The 22,811-nt window shown below is 36.7% G+C and overlaps 3 protein-coding genes and 1 pseudogene across 3 annotated transcripts in view; 1 reads left to right on the forward strand and 3 right to left on the reverse strand.

The window, feature by feature from the left end:
* Positions 1–1,013: 1,013 nt before the first annotated feature.
* Positions 1,014–2,134, reverse strand: LOC131144497 (uncharacterized). The gene is made up of 2 exons (XM_058093182.1): positions 1,910–2,134; positions 1,014–1,825 (listed from the first exon to the last, which is right to left on the reverse strand). The coding sequence occupies exons 1-2, from the start codon at positions 1,955–1,957 to the stop codon at positions 1,190–1,192; spliced, it is 684 nt and encodes a 227-aa protein (XP_057949165.1). The 5' UTR covers positions 1,958–2,134; the 3' UTR covers positions 1,014–1,189.
* Positions 2,135–14,411: 12,277 nt separating this feature from the next.
* On the reverse strand, positions 14,412–14,810 carry LOC131143878 (chlorophyll a-b binding protein 3, chloroplastic-like; annotated as a pseudogene).
* Positions 14,811–16,684: 1,874 nt separating this feature from the next.
* LOC131144237 (probable starch synthase 4, chloroplastic/amyloplastic) overlaps positions 16,685–22,811 on the reverse strand; it is a 33,076-nt gene continuing 26,949 nt past the window's right edge. Inside the window, exon 16 of the mRNA XM_058092758.1 lies at positions 16,685–18,727. Within this exon, the coding sequence (XP_057948741.1) occupies positions 18,551–18,727 (177 nt within the window). The 3' untranslated portion in view covers positions 16,685–18,550. The remainder of the gene's footprint in view (positions 18,728–22,811) is intronic.
* Positions 16,746–17,659, forward strand: LOC131144238 (chlorophyll a-b binding protein of LHCII type 1). Its single transcript, XM_058092760.1, has one exon. It carries the CDS (start codon positions 16,746–16,748, stop codon positions 17,541–17,543), a length of 798 nt encoding a protein of 265 aa, XP_057948743.1. The 3' UTR covers positions 17,544–17,659.

The following is a 22,811-nucleotide window of genomic DNA, read 5'->3' on the forward strand; positions in this document are numbered from 1 at the left end:
CAGCTAGAGTACTGGATGTGGGTGTGCATCCCCTAAATGGAAGAATTTCCTCCTCATCAGCTTTTGAAGGCAGCATAGGCTACTTGTCCCCATGTAATATTTTACCCCAATTTGTCAATATACGTTTCTTTAGCATGTCTCCAGTCCAGGGGAAAACTATTCGCTAGAGGATAAAGTTTGATAAGGTCTTGCTTCACGCTGTGCATGGTAAACCTATTTTATTTCCCTGAAAGATGGAAAGTCATTAAATGTTGTACCACCATGCATATCTCCTTCCAATTTGAACTTTTCAGAAAAGTTGGCAGGTTGTAACTTGAAAGATAATTATACTTCCATGAAGGTGAAATCTAACTGAACTCAAATCAATTAACTTTGGACTTGAATAAGAGTTTATTAAGCACCAACTTTATTTTATTTTCACAAATCCTCTAACTAGCATAACTTCATGTGAACTGCATGCTTTGAATCTCTTTATTGTTGTTTTCTGTTCTTCATATTGTGTTTTATGTTGTATCTGGTAAGATAGAAGGAGAGTGGGAAGATGGAGAGTTATTTGATTCAATTACTGCGATACACAATAAAAGCAATTTTAAATTTACGGCCTTGATTAATAAACTTTGGCTAGGAGTGATTGCCTTTAGAATTGTTATCTCTTACACCACTGAAACTTGTGTTTGAATTCGTGTTAGTAGAGTTGGCATACAGAGGCCAACAGGACTCACACAAGAGGATGGTTTCCCAAACACTCTGCATCAGCTGGTGGAGAGAACCCTTGCAAGTGGAAGGAACCAGCTTCTTCAAGTTGTAGAACCCTGTATAGCTTCAAAGACCTCGGAGAAGCATGTGGAAATAATTACAGATCTCCTTAAATTGGTCTTATCATGCTCCAGTCCGGAACCAAGCCATCGACCTGATGTGAATGAAGTCTCGTCTTCCTTGTTGAAGCTAAGGGCAAGATAGCATTAACAGCAATATCATTTTCTTCATCTGGTTCATAAATAAGGCGACACAAGTTGAGATCAAAGTAAATGAGCTACTTGTATTCGATATTTCTTATTTCTGGGTTGATATTTGTACAACTGTTAACTCAGTAACACAAGTAATGAAGGGAGAATGAGAAAGGAATTATGATGATTTTTGCTCTTTTTTTTTCGTCGAACATTAGTGAATTTCAACAGTATATGCTTCTTTAACAATCCGTCGGAGGATCATTCTGCAAAAATTCTTGTACAGTTGAAGGGAATTCAAACCCTTCAAAACCACAACCATTTCCAGAGAGAAAAGCAGCTTTGCCCAAAAGCAAATGGGCTAATCTCAAGGGCTCTCTCTTTTCCTCCCCACTACAACCACCACCGGTTGAGAAGTGCTTAATCCAACCCTCCAACCTCTCCACTTCCTTCACACACTTAGGCCCTTTCACCCCAACAATCTTTTCATAAAACCCAGCATCACAATGGCAAGGCTCACCACTACCACCATTACACTTGGAAACCAAACCAACCCTTTCTCTCTCTTCTTCTCTGCAATCTGATAAACCCAGAAGCTGAATTAGCCGTTCGATGTCGTCGATCACGAGGTCATTGGCCTCGCTGACGGTATTCTGCGGGCAATCTACGCCTTTCGATTGAGGTGGGTCCTCGTGGATTGGCGTGAATTCGGATGAATTTGAAAGGAATTCACCGGGGGGCTCACTGTCTTGAAGACGGGTTGAGCTGGGTTTGAGCTGGTCCGAGGGGAGATAGATGGGTGAGCTGAGAGACTCTGTTAATGTTTGGTTGTTTTCTTGCGATTGCGAAGGGTCTTCCAATTTCAACCTTTTCTCCACCTGTTAAGATGAGTCAAAAACTAAACTACACAGAAGAAGAAGAAGAAGAAGAAGAAGAAGAAGAAGAAGTTTGAAAATGCGTACCCGTTTGAGAGAGGAGAAAAATCCAGCGTGCAGGGAAGGAGGGTGCATGTTTGTTGATCGATTGGGTGTTTAGGCTTGCGGGGATGACTATATGCACAGAGAGAAGGCGGGCAGGATTTGAATTTTGGAAGGAATGGATTCAAAACACAAGAGGGCGGCTGCTTTCCATGTGATTATCTGAACAGCGGGCGCATGGTCGAAACTAGGGCACCAGTCTAGAGGAAATGAGTTGGGCTCGGTTGGAATGGGATGAAGCCCAACTCATTTGATTATTCTTTTAGTGGATTTATTAATTTTAAATAGCATGATATCTCTTTTTTTTTTTTTGGTGACGACTTTAATTACAAGTTAAAAAGAAGTTTTAATGTCATAAAGAGAAAGCTCATTACTTTTCAATGAGTTTCAATGGCCCCATGTTTGGACAGTGTTTCGATTTAGAATTGTATTTGATTTGGATTGAATGTAACACAAAATTATATTAAAATTGATCTAAATTCATTCAAATCTAAACCAGAAATTTGTGCTCTGAAATGTAACATGATGATATTTGTAAGAGACATTATCAATCAATATAAAAACGATTTTACTGGAAAAAAAAAATGCAATTATGCAGTAGAAAGTAAAAACATATAAAAAGAACTTATGCAGTAAGTTTCTTTTTTAATGTTTTCTTCTTTGAAATTTGCTCACAATTTAAGTTATGTTTAGTTTGAGGAGTGTTTATTTCCATAATTTTTTGCAGGTTAATCATAATTAGTTAGGTTTGGTGCCTGATCAGCGAGACTTGGGGGCGGAGGACGCTGATCCGTAGGTTTGGTGCTACACCAGGGGGTCCGAAGTGCTTGTTGGTGGCTGGAGTTCCTATGTAAATCAAAAAAAAAAAATTATGTTGTTACTATAAAACAATTAAAAATGTGAAATATTTTATAAGTTCATAATAAGGAATAGATAAGGAATAATTATTCCGAATTTCATCATGGAAATTTTATTCCATTCTTATTACATGCTCAATGAAATTATAATAAAGAATAATTATTCCCTGGATTCCCAAAATTTAAATTATATTTTTTTCTTATTTTAAAAAATAACTATTATATTGAACCAAACGAGCCATCAGAAGTTGGTTTCAAAAGGGTGACTAAATAAGGATATGTCATTGAATTTAAATGTGCTAATTTTTTTAAAGATCAACATAAGTTTAAAAAAATTGAGTATATGTTGCCTCTTAACTTTTAAACTCAGCTCACGTGATGTTAAGAACATAACCCAATTGTTTTTGAATTGTTATTTTTTAAGTAATCCAAACAGTTAGGTTATATTCAAATCATAGAATACTTATTTTTAGGAATATAATCATTATTATAAAAAAATTTGATAATTTTTATAAATAAATATATATATTATTATCATAAAGTAATAATAATCTAAAAACTTTTTATGAATCCAAATAGACAAGTAATAATTACTAACAAATTTTACTAAGAAAGTATTTATTCATTTCAAATTTCATGTGGGATGGAATAATCCGGAATAGATAAAAAATAATTTGGGAAAATAATTATGACATTCATTTTCAAATTTTTTGATATGAACCCACAAGCTCCGATTACACAGGATGATCTGCACATGCCAAGCGGACCCATCACTAGAGCTAGAGCCAAGAAGGTCAATGAGGCTATGCAAGGACTAATCGAGAAACTGCTTAAGCAAGAATCAGTGAGGGCCATGGACACTAAAGAAAAAGACTTTCTTGAAGAACCTAAGATGCTAAATTGTCTAAAGGCATGTGAAGCTGGAACCTTAAGTCAATAAAGGCTGTTTGGGGAATTTTTATGCATTAAATAGTGGGCCAATTTTGTCGATTAAGCATGACATGTGACTCGCACATGTTTCATTAAATGACATGGCATGTTTAAGGTTATATGGAATTATTTTATTGGCCAGATTGATATCATAGCTTATTTTTATTGGTCGAACTGATGTCATGGGTTTCTTTTATTTTGTATAAGTAGTCAACTCTCTATTGTATTAAAGGATGATTATTTTTGCTAAATACAATTATAAGTGAGGTTTATTTCTCTTCAAGTTCTTCATTGAACTTTCACCGAACTTATCAAAGGTGCTACCTTTGTGGCATTCATCCATTAATTTGATATTCTTGGTCTGTGCTTCACGTCAAGCAATAGGTCAAGGATCCACTACCATGTTGAATCTTATTTTGGGTTTGGGATTTTGATAAATCTGATTTAGGGTCTCCGGACGTTCATTCTTGGGGTTCCATATCATTTGGTATCAGAGCTTTGGTTCAAATCAAGTTCTATCTATCTTATTTTTCTTGTTTGCTTTCAAAAATTCTTTTATCTTATAATCATTTATCCTTATTTCATATTCTTCTATCATCCGATCTACCTATCTTGTTTTCTTGTTTTCGAAATTTTCCATCTCTTCTTTAATATCGTCTAGCACCAAGATTGAATCTTTTGTCGTTGCAAGAAATACAGTAAGGCCGATTAAAGCACATTAAAAAAAAAAACCATTTTGTGCATTCAAAAAAGAAAAGAAAAGAGAAAAGGCAGTATTTTGCATTCAAAAAAAAAAAAGAAAAGAAAAGAAAGAGGACACAGTAGCTTATTATTCTGATTTGTGTTTGAAAATATCCTTGGTCGAGTTGGTTACTTTGTTCCATTGAATTTCTTTTTCTCCATTTGCGTCATTATTGTTTTTCTTGACTTCTTTTTGTCTTTCTTTCGTTGTTTCGTGTCTTGATTTAGTTGTTTTCATTGATTTAGTTGCGTTTGATTTGTTTGGCATTAGTTCATTAAAGAACTAAAAGAGAAATCCTGAGTGGTAAGAGGCACGAGTGTGTAAGCGTATTAGAGGGAAAAAGCCAAAAACAAAAAAACAAAAATTGTGTCAAAAACACGAGCGTTGAGTGTCATTGTTTTGAGGGTAAACACATAAGGGAGAGAGTGAGGAATTTTTTTTTTTTTGTTTTTCACTCTAATATCCTTTTTGCAGGTTTGAAATTATGAGTAGAAAGGTGGTTGGCGCTGAAACTTCCAGCAAAGGTAGTGAGAATGAGAACTCGCCACAAGACTCATTCTTCACCTTGCAAGCCAATCAACAGCAGTTTGAAAGACTCAATACGGTTTTTGGGGAGTTCAGAGATAGATTGGATAGACAAGACGTTGCAATTGATGGACTGAGAAGAGAGCAGTCCAATGAAAGGCGGCGAAGGTCACATACTCCTCCAATTGCTAAATTTGAACATGATATAGGTAGCAATAATGAACATGACAGTATGGGCAGATTTGCTTATCGAGATGCTAGGCAAGAGCTACAACCTCGATGGGAGCCAAGGGGGAGAGATAACATCGATAGAAACATCGGAAGCATCAAAATGAAGATTCCTCCTTTTCAAGGAAAAAATAATCCGGATGTATACCTTGAATGGGAGAGGAAGGTTGAGCTCATTTTTGAGTGTCATAACTACTCCAAAGAAAAGAAGGTGAAATTGGCAGCTGTGGAGTTCACTGACTACGCACTGGTATGGTGGGATCAAATTCTTCTTAGTAGGCATAGAAACATGGAAAGACCTATTGAGACGTGGGCTGAAATAAAGGCGGTGATGAGGAAGCGATTTGTACCAAACCACTATTACCGAGACTTACACCAACGTCTTCAAAGCCTTACCCATGGTACCAAAAGTGTGGAGCACTACCACAAGGAGATGGAGACAGCTATGATTCGGGCAAATATTGAGGAAGATAGAGAAGCTACAATTGCACAATTCATATGTGGGTTGAACCGGGAGATTGCTAACATAGTGGAGCTGCAGCACTATGTGGAGTTAGAGGACATGGTGCATATGGCAATGAAAGTAGGAAGGCAACTCAAACACAAGGGTGGAAACAAGCATGCTACAACAACTTCGGCTTCCCATTCCACATGGAAACCGAATTGGGAGAAATCAAAAGAAGAAATGGTTGTTTCCAAATCCAAGGAAGAGAAGGAGAAAGGCAAAGACAAAGTGAGCAGCCATGAAAAAGGTATAACTTCTTCTCAATCTAGTAGGTACAGAAATACCAAGTGTTTTAGGTGTTTGGGGACTGGCCATATTGCATCACAATGCCCAAATAAAAGAGCAATGATTATGAGAGATGATGGTACTATTGAGACTAATGATGAAGAGAGTGATCATGAGTCCATGATTTCACTATAAGATTCTAGTGATGTTGAGTATGTTGTCCATGGCGAGGCATTAGTAACTAGAAGAGCTTTAAACATGCATGTGGTGAAAGATGAAAATGAGGAGTAGCGTGAGAATATATTTCATACTCGATGTTACATCCATGATAAGGTGTGTAGCATGATCATCGATGGAGGGAGCTGCACTATTGTAGCTAGTACCACATTAGCAGAGAAATTGGGGTTGAAATGCATAAAACATCCTAGGTCTTACAAACTTCAATGGTTAAATGATTGTGGGGAGGTTAGGGTGAATAAGCAAGTTCTGATTGTATTTTCAATTGGAAAATATTCTGACGAGATTCTATGTGATGTGATCCCTATGCATGCTAGTCACATCTTATTGGGCAGGCCATGGCAATATGATTGACGTGTCACTCATTATGGGTTCAAGAATAGGTATTCCTTTCTAAAAGATGGGAGGAGTGTGACCCTTGTACTATTGACTCCTAAGCAAGTGTATGAAGATTAAGTGAGATTGAAAAGAGCAAATGATGAGAAAAACAAAAAAGAGACTGACAATAAAACAAAAGCAGAGGTAGAGAGCATTGAAATTAGAAAAAAAAAAAAAAGAGTGGTAAAAATGAGAGAAAAACAATGAGAGAGGAAAAAGTAAGTTTGTATGCAAAAGAAAAAGAGTGTATGAAAGCTTTTTATGCACAAAGACCTCTAGTTGTACTCATGTACAAGGAGGCATATTTGAGCACTAACGAACTCACCTCTTCCTTGCCTAGTGCTATTGTTTCTTTGCTACAGGAATACAAGGATGTCTTTCCTGTGGACGTGCCCAATGGTTTGCCACCAATTAGAGGAATTAAGCATCAGATTGACTTCATCCCCGGGGCTATGATTCCCAACGGTACAGCCTATAGGAGCAGCACCAAGGGCATGTGAGGGAGAGCATGACTCCGTGTGCAGTACCCGTGCTACTGGTACCGAAGAAAGATGGATCATGGAGGATGTGCGTCGACTGTAGAGCCATCAATAAAATCACTGTAAAGTATCGCCATCCTATCCCTAGACTAGATGATATGTTAGATGAACTGCATGGCTCTTGCATCTTTTCTAAAATTGATTTAAAAAGTGGTTACCATAAAATAAGAAGGAAACCGGGAGATGAATGGAAAACTGCATTTAAGACAAAGTACGGTTTGTATGAATGGATGGTTATGCCCTTTAGTCTGACCAATGCACCTAGTACTTTCATGCGCTTGATGAATCATGTGTTGCGTGCATTTATAGGCAGATTTGTTGTTGTCTACTTTGACAACATCCTAGTGTATAGCAAGAATCTTGATGATCACTTGGATCATTTGAAAGGTGTGCTAGATGTTCTTAAAAAAGAAAAATTGTTTGCTAACCTAAGGAAATGTAATTTTTGCATGGAAAAGGTTATTTTCTTGGGTTATATGGTGAGTGCTAAAGGCGTAGAAATGGATGAGGAAAAAGTGAAAATAAAAGATTGGCCAACAATTAAATCTGTGACTGATGTACGTAGTTTTCATGGGTTGGCTAGTTTTTATAGGCGCTTTGTGAGAGATTTTAGCACCATTGCTGCACCTTTAATTGAAGTAATAAAAAAGAACGTGGGGTTTAAATGGGGTAATGCGCAAGAACATTCCTTTAAAATGCTTAAAGATAGGTTGTGTTCTGCTCCATTGTTGCTTTTACTTGATTTCACTAAAGCTTTTGAGATTGAATGTGATGCCTCCGAGATTGGTATTGGAGCTGTTTTGATGCAGGATAAGCGTCCCATTGCATATTTTAGTGAAAAGCTCAATGGGGCAGCATTGAACTACTCCACGTATGATAAAGAACTGTATGCCTTGGTGAGGGCATTGGAGACGTGGCAACACTACTTGTGGCCTAGAGAATTCGTGATCCACTCTGATCATGAATCATTAAAGCATTTGACGGGGCAAGGTAAGCTAAATCGTCGCCACGCCAAATGGGTAAAGTTCATTGAAACCTTCCCATATGTCGTTCAGTACAAGCAGGGGAAAGAAAATGTCGTGGCTGATGCGCTTTCTCGCAGGTATGCCTTAATTACTACACTTAGCACAAAGCTATTGGGTTTTAAGTACATAAAGGATTTATATGCTAAAGATTCTGATTTTTCTAATGTGTACGAGGCATGTGTTAAAGTTGCGTGTCATAAATTCTATAGGAATGATGGATATTTGTTTAGGGAGAATAGACTTGATGTGTCTAACTGCTCCTTAAGAGAATTGCTTGTGCGAGAGTCACATAGCAGGGGTTTGATGGGACATTTTGGGGTACAAAACACTTTAGATATTCTACATGAACACTTCTTTTGGCCACATATGCGTAGAGATGTAGAGAGAGTTTGTTCTAAATGCATTTCATGTAAACAAGCTAAGTCTAAGGTCTTACCTCATGGCCTTTATACTCCTTTGCCTGTACCTAGTGAACCTTGGGTAGACATTTCAATGGATTTCATATTAGGTTTGCCTAGGTCCAAAGTGGGTATGGACTCTATATTTGTGGTGGTTGATAGATTTTCTAAAATGGCACATTTTATTCCTTGCCATAAAATTGATGATGCCACAAATATAGCCAATTTATTTTTTAGAGACATTGTGCGATTGCATGGCATTCCTAGGACAATTGTGAGTGATAGGAATGTTAAATTTCTTATCTACTTTTGGAAGGTTTTGTCGGGAAAGTTAGGAACTAAGCTATTATTTTCTACTACTTGTCATCCTCAAACCGATGATCAAACTGAAGTAGTTAATCGGACTTTAGCAACCTTATTGCGTGCAGTCATTCAAGGGAATTTAAAATCATGGGAAGAATGCATACCACTTGTTGAGTTTGCTTATAATAAAACTGTGCATGCTTTTACTAATTTTTCTCCATTTGAAATTATTTATGGTTTTAATCCTTTGACTCCATTGGATTTGATGCCGCTACCTGTGAATGAGATAGCTAGCTTAGACGGACGACACAAGGCTGACTTGGTGAAGAGGATCCATGAACAAGCACGACAGCACATCAAAAAGAAGAACCGAAAATATTCATCTCAAGCTAATAAGGGGCGCAAGTTTGTTACTTTTGAACCGGGAGATTGGGTATGGGCGCATATGAGAAAAGAGAGGTTTCCTACTAAAAGGAAAACAAAGCTACACCCAAGGGGTGATGGACATTTTCAAGTGGTAGAAAAGATCAACGATAATGCATACAAGTTGGATCTACCAGGTGAGTATAAGGTCAATGCAACTATCAACGTTTCTGATTTATCCTTTTTTGATGTAGGTGATGATTCTAGGACGAATCTTTTTGAAGAGAGGGGGAATGATATGAACCCACAAGCTCCAATTGCACACGATGATTTGCACATGCCAAGCGGACCCATCACAAGAGTAAGAGCCAAGAAGGTCAAGGAGGCTATGCAAGGACTAATCGAGAAGTTGCTTGAGTAAGAGTCAATGAGGGCCATGGACACTAAAGAAAAAGACTTTCTTGAAGAGCCTAAGATGCTAAATTGTCTAAAGGCATGTGAAGTTGGAACCTTAAGCCAATAAGGGCTATTTGGGAAATTTTTATGGATTAAATAGTGGGCCAATTGTGTCGATTAAGCATGACATGTGACTCGCACATGTTTCATTAAATGACATGACACATGACATGTGACTTGCACATGTTTCATTAAATGACACATGGTATGTGACTTGCACATGTTTCATTAAATGACATGACATGTTTAAGGTTATGTGGGATTATTTTATTGGCCAGATTGATGTCATAGCTTATTTTTATTGGTCAAACTGATGTCATGGGTTTCTTTTATTTTCTATAAGTAGTCAACTCTCTATTGTATTAAAAGATGATTATTTTTGCTGAATACAATTATAAGTGAGGTTTATTTCTCTTCAAGTTTTTCATTGAACTTTCATCGAACTTATCAAAGGTGCTACCTTTGTGGCGTTCATCCATTAATTTGATATTCTTAGTTTGTGCTTCACGTCAAGCAATAGGTCAAGGATCCACTACCATGTTGAATCTTATTTTGGGTTTGGAGTTTTGATAAATCTGATTTGGGGTCTCCGGATGTTCATTATTGGAGTTCCGTATTATTTTTCATTAACTTCTATCTTATTACTAGAAATAACTATTTCATAAATAAAATATAACCTTGGAGTTTGAAAGTTTCATACTTGCCAAAAATAAAAATTGTCGAACAGGGCGCATAAGTTTTATGCAATCACAATAAATCAAAATTCTCTTTCTTTTCTTTTCTTTTTTTTTTTTGGGGGGGGGGGGGGAGTGAGTAAGGATTGATGATTGCACCGAAGCCATTTTCTAGAATAGAATAAAGAAGTATTGAAGGATGTTTTTTTTTTTTAAGAAAAAGAACTTGTTGAAGGATGGAACATAAAAAACATAGGAACATTTGAGTCCAATAAACAACATCAGATTGTTTGTCCTAAATATATTTATTGCAGTCAAACTGATGGCATATTTTCTCTTTGAATGAAGTTTGGTGGAGTTTATTAAATATAATAGTAATTTTCCACAGCTTTCAACTGCAAAAATATTTAATTAAACTAAATTATTCCTAGAATCATAAAGAGAAAATTATGATAGTTCTTAGGTGACAAAAATTGAAATTCCAAACTTACCCTCCATTTGTTATTTTTACAAAGTTTTAATCCCCTCCATATCCCAAGACCCATAATTGAAGAGTCCATTACTTGTCCATTCGGTGCACCTCTCCAAATTTTCCTAAAACCCTTTTTGAACTCCTAATAAGTAAAGACCAGATGCCTCTTCTACTTCCTCTCTTGCTCAGTAGAATTCAAAGAGTCATCACCAATCTCTCCCTCTTCCCCATCTCTCTATATCTATTTTTTATCATTTTATTACCATTATGTTGTTTGACTCCATTTGTCTTGCATTACCGAAATCAATAGTTCAACTCTACCTGGTGATTCTGTAAGCTTTTTCTTTCTCTCCCAAAATTAGGCTACTATCCTCATTTCTAGGCTAAGCATGGACAAAAATTGTTAAGTTGTCACATATCCCCAGCAACCATGCACAATCATGGGTATTTGTTTGCACTAAAAATTATGTGAAGGATTGATCTTTCAGCAGATTGGGTGACCATCACTAAAACACTATGGAAGGAGGGGTGGAGATGATAAAAAGGGGAGGTGGCGCCACTAGAGTAGTATTGACGGTGGTCATGAATGGGAAAGTTATGGGTTAATGGCACGAAGAGGCGAAGGGATAGATAATAGTTTTTAAGTAAGTTTGGTAAAAAGAACTCTTTTATCGCTTCCTAATTCTTTTTCTTCTCCCTTTCCCTCTTTTATTTTTTATTTGATCTTTGTTTCTCTCTTTAAATTTTATTTGGAATGACACAACAATCATAAGTTGCAGTGGAGATCCTCGTGAGATTTGTGTTCATAAAATTTTTAACACTATCAGCTGTATAAAAGTGTGCTTTTTCTTTAATTTGTGTTTTGTGTGTGTGTGTGTGTGTGCGCGCGCGCACGCGTGTGTGTGTGCGTGTCCGTGCTTGTGCACGCATGATAGTTTCTAATCTGCTTCACGTATTCATTTTTTCATCCTATACCTTTTTTTTTTAAGAGTCAAAATTGATCGCATTTGATGATTCTTATGCAATAGATTAATTAAATAGTATTCCTTTTGCGATTATCCTTACATATGCCAGGAAAATTCATCATATTGAAGAAAATGTTGCTTAATAATGCAACTAGTGACATCATAGAAGCTAAAATGTAAATTGAAATTCTTCTTTTGTATTACATAAATTCATTAACTTTTGTATTTGTCCTACAATGTCATTTCCTAGTATAATTGTTGTGTTATAATTGTTCATCTCATTAAAATGGTTTTAGATTTTACTTCCTTTGATAAGTCAAAAAGTTTCAACGCTTAGTAGCAACATATAGTTCCCCACTTCCTTTCTTAAATGTTTAATTTGTGACAAATGAAATATAGCCCATCAAGATAATGGTTTTGAACACAATATGGGTCAACAGACCTATATTTTCTTTTAACTCCATATCTACGCCTAACAACAGAAACGTAGTCATTTCCTTCAAGTTGATTTATGACCAAGTTGAGTGCTAAATAAGATCATTCAAGCACTTAGAAGGAATGACCTCTATATGGTATTAAGAGCTTAACTTGGGGCAAATATGTATAATCCTTTCTTCAATTTTGTGTTTGTTCTTGTAACTAATCTAAATACATCAAATCATTATTTCCAGTTTAAAATTCACATTTGTTTTTAGTAATGACATCTTTTGTGAAAATTTCAAATCTTGAAAAAATTTTATGTTATTTTTATATAAATATGAAATATTCAATTTTGAACTTAAAAGTGAAAATACTTATGGTAAAAATCTTAACATTATATTTGAAGAATTTCTTTTTCTTCATGATAAGAATAGGTTTTTCCTACCTTTATTTATGTCCACTATGAAAATACTTCAATTATGTGGTCTATTAGTTATTTTTGTTTGACAGTATAACCCATAAATTATTCAGTACTCCATTGGTTAGTATGTAAATTATTGTTACTTAGATGATTCACTACATTGGTTAGTACATAATCTTCATGAATTGGTTTAGATGCTTTTGAAATATTCGAAGAAACTATACTGACTTAACTAGGCTTTAAGGATGGGGTGGGTGTTAGGTTGTTTTCTCAATTTCTTCATCAGGGCTATTGTGTTATTGAAATATTTTGGTGTTTTATGAGAAATTCTATTTAATTATTAAAATTTTGTTGGTCCAAGATGAGTTAATTATTGACAATTATCATTATTTCTCACTGTTGGATCCTCTTTGTCTTACTCGTTCTACTATATTTGTTCCTCAAATGGACATATCACAAAATGAAGTTATAGATATATTGTACAATTCTAAAAAAAAAAAAAAAATTCTTGGAATTGAACTGCATATTCACAGTAGACTATTCTAGATATTTAATAGGTATTTCTGATCTTTTATCTAACTTTTTGATAAGCACCATTCAATTTGAGAATTTCTCACTTAAGGCTTCAGTGAAATTTGTTAGACTTGCTCTTGCCACTAGGTTGACTTAGTTTGTTCACAGAAAGTTTTTATAATTTTGAAAGTTTCTTGTTTACTTTTAGCTAATTTCATATTTAAGGCATGCTATTTTTAACCATAAAAGCACAACAGTTCTTTTGGAATATAATTGTATTGATTTAGATTTTCTTATTTCAAATGTAGATCATGTAGCATTTATGTTATTATTGTGTTGTCTTGGAATTGTTTTGCTCATTGCTTTCAGGGTTAGTGTCTAAAACATTTTAATGTGGCCAACTATTCGTCTTCTACTTGATCATGGTTTCTAATCGGAACTCTGTCCAGTGTGGATGCCGATATAGTGGTCCCTATTACTACAATTGGACACTCCATTAAATCTCTAAAGCTTCAAACTATTATTAACTCGTACCCATGAAATGACAATGGAAAGGTTAGTGCTGAGAAAGAAATGATATTTACTCTTTAAATGCATTTGACAATGATATATTTAGTCTCATTAACATGGATTCTCATCCTTTCTGCAAAATAGGTTGGTGGGTGGAGCCAAGTATAGCAAGAGCTAACACTTGTGATAATAACTGGAGCAAGACATAGGTTCCAATTCTTTACCATTCTCAAACCTTTATTCTTTTTAGATAATTATTGGATAACAAGCCCATGTCAGGGTAAACTTAAGTAGTCTAATTCACGTATTTTACAACGAATTATTTGCCCTTGATAAATTTTTGACATTAATAGGATTGGAAATATTATTGGAATAAGAGAGTCATTTCCTATGCCCCTACATTCTTGTGTTGTCCCGTTCAACTATTTTTTTTTTCCCTTCTTCCCTCTTGTTCGTTTAGAGATTGTCTATAGAAGATAATTATATATAGAGAAATATGGACCTTTGAGTTGAAATGAGGTACAAATTATTGTAAATTATTTACATGAAATTTACTCATTGTAAGATTTTAATTATTGAAAATACCCAAAATCATTGATTTAGATTTTTACATCCCAATTCTCAATCTTGTTTATTTGCCTGCTCGTCTTCTGGTTGCACATTAATTATTGGTCTCATTTCTTGAATATCTTAGAGTTTCGACTTTCAATTTAAATTGGTATGAATTTGGCGAGATAAAATTCATTACAATTTATATGATAAATTATAAAAATAAAAATAAAAATTATAAATATTTTTAATTTATTTCTCTTGAAATGTCATGGAAAAAGTGCCTCCACTCTGTGCGCCGGCCTTGAACCACACGGCCTGCGGGCCAGAAGCTCGGGAAAGACGCAGCCCAGAGCGCCAAGCATGGCCCATCTGCGATGGATCACCTCGAGCTCACGGTTCTTGGCAAAGGTTTCTGGGTCCACGGAAAGCCCGGCGGTGTCCCAACCGTAGTCCCCGGGGAATTCACCAGTGAGGTAGGATGGGGGCTCGCCAGAGAACGGGCCCAAGTACTTGACGCAATCTGAGCCGTACCATGGGCTCCCGGAGGGAATGGGGTTGCCAAAAGTTTTCCTCGTAGTTACGGGCAGACGGAGCGAGCTTCACCGCCTTTCCGGCGAGGGAAGGAGAAGAGAGAGCCATTGGAGAATTTTGGTAGAGCAGTGAGATGAAGAAGAATTCAAATTAAAGGAGTTGAGATGTGTAGATGGGTGCTTGAGGCTGGGCTTGTTGGGTCGTATAAATATGAGGCTGGGGAGAAAGGGTCCTTTGGAGATCTAAATCTGTGCTCTCATTGGCTGGCGACATTTTTGAAACTTGATTTGCACATCCACTTGGCACTGTTTAGACCACTTCCCAGCCCAGGATTTTTAAGCTCACCCAAAATCAACAGTCTCATGGGTCAGACCAATGGCAGATTGCCACCTGTGTCATTGGATAGCAGTGCTGCTATATCCACACATCACAGTATCATCTCTGACAACATGCACCAAAGACTCACTGTCAAGAAAGAAAAAATAAATCAATAATAATAATAATAATAATAATACTAATAATAATAGAAGGGTTTATTGCATGGGTGGGAAATTACTGTCCGCGAGAATTGAGATGCCCACAAAAAAATCACACCAATGATTCACGCACAGCACGTGGATGAATGAGATTCACAATCACAGCTTGCGTGATTTTCAAGCAAATTGATTTATATGTATGTGTGTAATTGACTGTATGTGTATATACAATTACTAGAGAGAGAGAAAAAAATCTGTCCTGTGATTGACTGTCCTTTTACCTTTTTTTCAAGCGAGGAACGGATTCATCACGGAGCACATTTCTTTGGCTTGATTTTCATTTGGTGCCGCAGGAAATCCCTAAGGAAATTAAATCTGACAAGTGGCAATTATCCAATATAACCTAGTGATTTCACTAGTATCATTGAGCATCCTTAGCCCATAATTTCTTTTGGTTATCAATTATGCTATGCACCCCTATGTTTAGGGAAATTATAAAAAAAATATATTCTCGATATGCACCTGAAACTAGTAGTATAAGTGAGTCAAACTGTCTCGCAAACTACTTGAACTCGACTCAACTCGATTGTGTTCTTGTTCGAGTCAAGTTTGAACTACTCGAACATTTTAACGAGTCAAGTTCGAGCTCAGTAATAGTACTCGATTCGAATTTCGAACCTAATTAAACTTTCTAATTTTATTATTTTTATATTATATATGTCACATAATATATATATATATATATATATATATTACAAACATATTTAATGTTATATGTACACTATAATGTTTAATATTAATTATAATTGAGTCAAGTTTAATCGAGTTAAACTCGAATTTTATGAACTTGTAGTTGAACCTAATTTGAATTTAACAACTACGATATCAATCAAGTTCGAATTAAGTTTTGAGTTTAACATTTTGAAATTGAGTTGAATTTGAGTATTGTGCTGTGTCAACTCAACTCAACTCAACTCAATTCAAATACACTCATAGTGAATAATGATACTTTAATAGATAGAGTTAAGTAACCATTACGAAAATAGTAGAGTAGAAAACTTCTATGACTATAGATTGTGAATAATGATTTCCTTAAATTTTATGATGAGAATGACTACTCTGTTAGTATTTCATATTGGGTGGAATAAAACAAACTTTTTTCTAAGCTATAAATGATAAAATTCATGGCAGAAGAATGACAGCCTAAGTTCATGAAGTTACACGTCTTCTTTTTATGACCTGGTAGCATTTGCCGACATTATTTCTCGAGTCTCTTTGTGGCAAATGGGAGAAAAGATGAGTGCAATCCCAAAGCGACAGATGGCACATCCACATTGGTCAGAGCCTAAACAAAGAATCCAAGGATTGGTGGATTATAGACTGCCAAGTGGAGGCAGAGAAACAAAACTAAAATCTAAAGCACCAATTAGAAGAGAAAGAAAGATACCCAAAGATAAGGAGAAGCTTTGCTCCCAACTCCTATTAATACCCACCATGCTACTCCCATTTTCCACCACTCAACTCCATCTCAAGCTTCCAAGCTAACCAAAAGCACATTCTTCTTTCTCATTCAACCATGGCTGCCTCAACAATGGCCCTCTCTTCCCCATCACTGGCCGGAAAGGCAGTGAAACTGGCACCATCCGCCCCGGAACTCCTCGGGGTAGGAAGGGTGACCATGAGAAAAAGCGTCGGCAAGGCCATTCCTTCAGGAAGCCCATGGTACGGCCCAGACCGCGTCAAGTACTTGGGCCCATTCTCTGGTGAGCCCCCGTCCTACCTCACCGGTGAATTCCCCGGTGACTATGGTTGGGACACTGCTGGGCTCTCGGCTGACCCCGAAACCTTCGCCAAGAACCGCGAGCTCGAGGTGATTCACTGCAGATGGGCCATGCTTGGCGCTCTTGGATGCGTCTTCCCCGAGCTTTTGGCCCGTAACGGTGTTAAGTTTGGCGAGGCTGTCTGGTTCAAGGCTGGTGCACAAATCTTCAGTGAGGGTGGGCTTGACTACCTGGGCAACCCCAGCTTGATCCATGCCCAAAGCATTTTGGCCATTTGGGCTTGCCAAGTTATCTTGATGGGTGCTGTTGAGGGCTACCGTATTGCAGGAGGCCCACTCGGAGAGGTCGTCGACCCGCTCTACCCAGGTGGAAGCTTCGATCCTTTGGGCCTCGCTGATGATCCAGAGGCATTTGCAGAGTTGAAGGTGAAGGAGATCAAGAATGGAAGACTAGCCATGTTTTCCATGTTTGGGTTCTTTGTTCAGGCCATCGTGACCGGAAAGGGACCGTTGGAGAACCTGGCTGACCACCTCGCCGACCCAGTTAACAACAACGCCTGGGCTTACGCCACCAACTTCGTCCCCGGAAAGTGAGCTTAAGAAGAGACGTTCTGCATCCGTCATGTTGCAGTGATCATGTAAATTTGTTGTCAACTATGAGAACGAACTTTGTGATTTAATGTTAATCCCAAAATTGGTTTTTCTTTGAATCAAGTGAGCAATTTATATACTGTCGTCACACTTCCTTGCGATTTCTTGTTACTTTCCGACAGACACCGCTGGTACAACTAGTACAATTCCTTCCCTTGGACAAAGGGCAAAGGAATGTTTGTTTCTTCCAGTGCAAAAGCAAAATTTCCAGGAGACAAGAAGTCTGAACACTAGAGAATGTAATCATTACATAGAAATACAAGGAAATAAATAACTCTTTCTGACTGAAGGTAAGCCCAGAAAAGAAAATCTCATCAGCAGTGCATCCTACAGAACTCATTCAAGGCAATTTACAGTTACAGATGAATAAATTGGCAATAGAGACATACTAGGAGCAATTATTCATACGAAAGCTTTGAGAATATTCAAGTTCCTACTCGCTGTACAAAAATACAGTTCCCTGTAACAGAACAAAGCAAGCCACGAAGGGTCCAAAATAATGGCATTAAAATTTCTAGATAATTTCGTAGAATTTTCCAGAATATAGACGAATTATTAATCCATTTCTACAATGATGATATTTTCTTCTTGTACAGAAAGCATGGAATAGGTCTAACAAATTAGCCTAACCTCTAGCTACAGGTATAAAAGTACATTGATACAACTAAGAATGTAATATGCATCAATTGTGAAACAGAGGCCGCTTCTATAAAGGAATGAATTGTGTGATCAAATGTTGTTCATGGTGAGAAGCTATAACTCAAACCCACCACGCAGCTTTAAGCCTAGTCATAAATTTGAGCTCGGAATTTTCACTGTAGCAGTACTTGCAAGCCATACAATCGCATCCTCAATAATATTCATATACCAATCTTACCACGTTCCAACACAACAGGCTAATACAGAAGCCTGCTCAAGCCAGAAGGATGGGGGAACCAACACAAAGAAGTTCAAGCGCGATTTGATGCCCTTGCTCTGGCCACAGACTTCTCATAAAGTTCTTCATACTGCGACGCTGAAGACTCCCAACTGAAATCTATATTCATGTCCTTCTGAACAAGCTCCTCCCAACTCGTCTTATCCTCTCTGTAGTGGCTGAAGGCTCGTTCCAAAGCAGTACCCATACCCTGCCCAATTTGCATATAATCTAGAAATATCAGAATGATGAACAGATAAGGAGACACTTGTAAGAAAAATTAAGAATGACTGCCACCTTAAACTAATATCCTACATTTTACATGGAATACCCAAAGTTCAGTTTTGCCACGACACTTCAATACCCAAAATTCAGTTTTGTGGATTACGTCATTGTATAAACAATTTTTTAATTAAAACTAAAATAAAATGACCATGTGAATTTACAATATAATTAAAATAAAAATATTCATAAAAATTCTATAGTTTATTTTTTTATAATTATTCATAAAATACTTTTACCATTTTGCTATAGTCATATGCAATAGAATTGCTCTTGGACCACTAAAAAGTGAGTTCAGAATATAATGATAAAGTAAAATGAAGGAGGGCAGTGGTTCATTGCAAATTCTCCTTTAGTTCTTTCCAATTGGGACTCAAAGTACTGAAACACAGCAAAATGCTTAGCAATTTTGGACTCCTTTGGGACTCGGCTATATTGCAAGTTCAGCAGTAACTCCATTGCATACGGATTGATACATTAACTAATGAAAAATCTGACAACTGCAAGAATTTGTGTCAAAATCAATGTGAATGACGATTTGCCTATGGAGGTGACAACACCTAAGGGATATTTTATTATTATAGATGTTGAACATACCTCGCAACCTCAAAAATGTGCAAACTGCTCAAGTTTGAAGCATAATGTGAATAATTGCAAGATTAAAAAGAAATGAATAAAGAAAAAGGATAAGGATATGGAAGATATACTGTTAATTAATTCGTTTCCACTACTAGATGATGGTAATGACACTTATGTTGAACCTGTTATTCTGAGAATGAAAGTTGTATAGAGAAGCCAAACAGAGTAACTTTTACTTCTAATGATTCTCAAAAGAATAATGTTTACAGTGAAAAATCTGCAAAATGCTGATGTTCAACCTGATTTTGATAAAGGGGAACGGATGCTCCTAGATAAAGCAGGAGATGAATAGCTGATACTGGGAACCAAAATGGAGAAAATGCTGAAGGTAAGAGAAAGGAATTGGTTAATGATGAGAAAGGGAATCATTCCCCTGGCATTATTGCTAAAGCAAAGGTTGTGGATTTGTCAATGCTAAGGCTGAGATCCGAAGTTCTACTTCTACTAGTTCCAGCACAGTAAAAGTAAATGAGGGTTCTGCTATAAAGGCATAAAGATGCAAAGCCCAATCTTGAGGAAAGTCTGATTATCAAAAATTCAGGTGCCAAGACGGGGAAGAAGAAAAGTAGGCCACCAAAAGATCAAGCCAAGCTTGAACCAAATTAGGACACCAGTTGTCTCACATGATTTCTCCAAAAATTGGAAGTGGGAACATTTAAAGGTTGAGTAACCCCCGAAAACAGAGAGATTAACAAATTTATCTCTTTGAACTCTATCAAGATGCTTGGTCTGTTGGAAACCAAGGTTACAGCCATAAATTTTGATAAAATTTACCTTAACATCCACAGAAATTGATCATTTCTTCACAATTATACTAAACAGACCGTTCTGCTTAGAATTTAAGTGCTATAATCCTTCCATCTTTAGTATCATGGAGGTGATTTCTCATTCACAATGTATTTCAATGAAAGTGTCCTCCTCAGAATTCCCAAACTTCTGGGTTTCTTTTGTTTATGCATCAAATTGAGTTCATGAAAGGAGAGTTGCAGGTTAATGTAACATAACCACTCAAGTCAAAATGGCTTTTAGGTAATTTTGGCACAATGAAAGATGTTTCAGAGAGCAGCAGCCCCATCACCTCTATAAATCAGTAGGGCAAGGAGAATTTCAGGGAATTAACAAGCTTGGATTTCCATTTTCTAGTCCTGTCTTCACCTGGTCTAACAAAAGAGATTCTGATCTCATTGCTAGAAAACTTTACAGAGTGTCGACACCAAAACCATAACCAGATTTTCCCTAATTTCAGAGTGGATTTTCTACCTCCTATTATTTCCAATCTTTGTTCTTCTGGTCAACTTAACTTCTGGAATATCTAAATGTGCTCATAAAACCCCTTTCAAATTTCTAAACTGCTGGACTTCTCACCCGAGTTCCTTGATGTGGTTAGAACTTCTTAGAATTGGCTTGCTTCTCTGGTACTCCAGTGTTCAAACTTCGGCCAAAAATTTAAAGCTGCAAATAAGTCAACACTTTTTTATTCTTTTCCAGAATCGGTGACAAAATTCGACAGGCTAAAGAGGAGCTTGATAAAGCTCAGAAGCTCTTTTGAACCATCCAGGTACTGATGTCTCTCTTGCATTTTCAAAGGAGGAATGCTATATTAATATGTTGAATGCTGAAGAAAGCATCATCAAGCAGAAATCCAGGATTTCTTGGATTCAGATTGGGTATAAAAATAATAATTTTTTCTCTCTTTCAGCGAATGCAAAGAAAACAAAATCTCAGATTAAATATTTGATTGATTCTGAAGACAAGATGATTGAAAATTTTGAAAGAATAAGGAATAAGCTGCTCTTTTTCTATCAAGATATATTGGGTGCCAGGAACAGATCCACCATTCCTTGTAGTAAGAGATTCCTTAACGATCTGTAGAACATCAATTGGTAAGATAAAAGAAGAGCAAGCTCAATCAACCCATTAGTAGGAAGGAAATCAAGAAAGCTTTCTTTTCCTTTTCTGAGAAAAAGGTTCCTAGTCCAGATGGTTTTAAACTTTTCATGCTAGATTCTTCAAGTCTTTTATTAAGGATGATGGAAATAAAGTTGTTTTCTCATTCTTCTCTGATTCCAAGTTGTTGAGGCAAGTAAACGCTACAGCCTTGATGCTGTTTCCAAAAGTACATAACCATTCAAGCCCAGCAGAATTCAGACCTATTGCTTTGCTGCAACTTGCTATATGAATGTATTACTAAAATCCTTGCCGATAGACACCAGTCTTGCCTTCCTTCTTTCATTCCCTCAAATTGGACAGCTTTTATTGAAGGAAGAATTATTCACGATAATATTCTCCTTGCTCAAGAAATTCTCCATAACTATCATTTAAATAAGGATCCTCCTAGAATGGCTCTAAAGACTGATCAAAGGCTTTTAACTCTGTTGAGTGGGCAAGTTTTCAAAAGAGATTGGAATTCCTGACGACTTTATTAATTGACTTAGAGAATGCATATTTACTATCTGTCCTTCTAAATGGTCATGGAGGTTTTTACTAGAAATCTTCAAAAAAGCAGCAAGCCGTGGTGACTTAAAGTTTCATAGTAATTGCAGCAGGCTGAGAATAAAAGGTCACTTTGCTTTGCAGATGATATTTTGATCTTCACTCATGCAGATACAGATTCAGCAAAAAGCATTAAAAAATGCCTTGAATCTCTTCTATTTGCTCTTAGGATTACAACAGAATCCTTCAAAATCAGATCTACTGACTTCTGGAACTTCTGATTCTGACAAAGTTAGTATCATTCAGATCTTTGAGACCCCAGAGAATGCTTACAAAGCAGACTGCAACCTGCTCATTAAGAAAATCACATTTAAGATATACAATTGGACTCGTAAGAATTTATATTATGCTGGTAGGTTGAAGCTCGTAATTCTGTTCTATTGAACATTCAAATCTGCTGGGGCTCATCTATGTTTCTCCCCAAGATGTTATCAATGGAATTGAAAGAAGATTAAAAGATTTTCTACGGAAAGGCCATAATGGGAACTCCAAAGGGTGCAAGGTTGGCTGGTTAAAGTTTGTGAGCCCATAAAAGAGGATGGGTTGAAATTAAGTTGATCTCTGATTGGAACAATTCTATTGCTTATAAGCTGTTATGGGCTTTATCTGCTGCTCCTTCTTTTCTGGGTCAGATGGATCCATTCTTATAAGTTGAGGGACAAATGTATTTGGGCTATAAAGCCTCCTCCAAGCTGCTAATGGACTTGTAAGAGAATCTTTAAAGCCAGAGAAGCTGCTTATGGATGTATTGAACTTTTTATTGGGGATGGCAGAAACACTTTTCTTTTTCACAATAATTGGCACCCACAGAGTCCTTTGGTAGCTAATTTGGATCTGAATACTTGGACTACCTCTCAATACAAAGGTCCCAAAGATCATAG

The sequence above is a fragment of the Malania oleifera genome, chromosome 12 (genome assembly GCF_029873635.1).
Source record: "Malania oleifera isolate guangnan ecotype guangnan chromosome 12, ASM2987363v1, whole genome shotgun sequence".
Taxonomy (NCBI): domain Eukaryota; kingdom Viridiplantae; phylum Streptophyta; class Magnoliopsida; order Santalales; family Ximeniaceae; genus Malania; species Malania oleifera.

What these genes read in the sequence shown, in the direction of transcription:
- LOC131144497 (XM_058093182.1), bottom strand. Translation starts at nt 1,957, where the DNA reads ATGCACCCTCCTTCCCTGCACGCTGGATTTTTCTCCTCTCTCAAACGG. An exon ending in TTTTCTCCTCTCTCAAACGG is followed by an intron (nt 1,826 to 1,909) that starts GTACGCATTTTC and finishes TCATCTTAACAG; the next exon opens with GTGGAGAAAAGGTTGAAATT.
- LOC131144238 (XM_058092760.1), top strand. Translation starts at nt 16,746, where the DNA reads ATGGCTGCCTCAACAATGGCCCTCTCTTCCCCATCACTGGCCGGAAAG.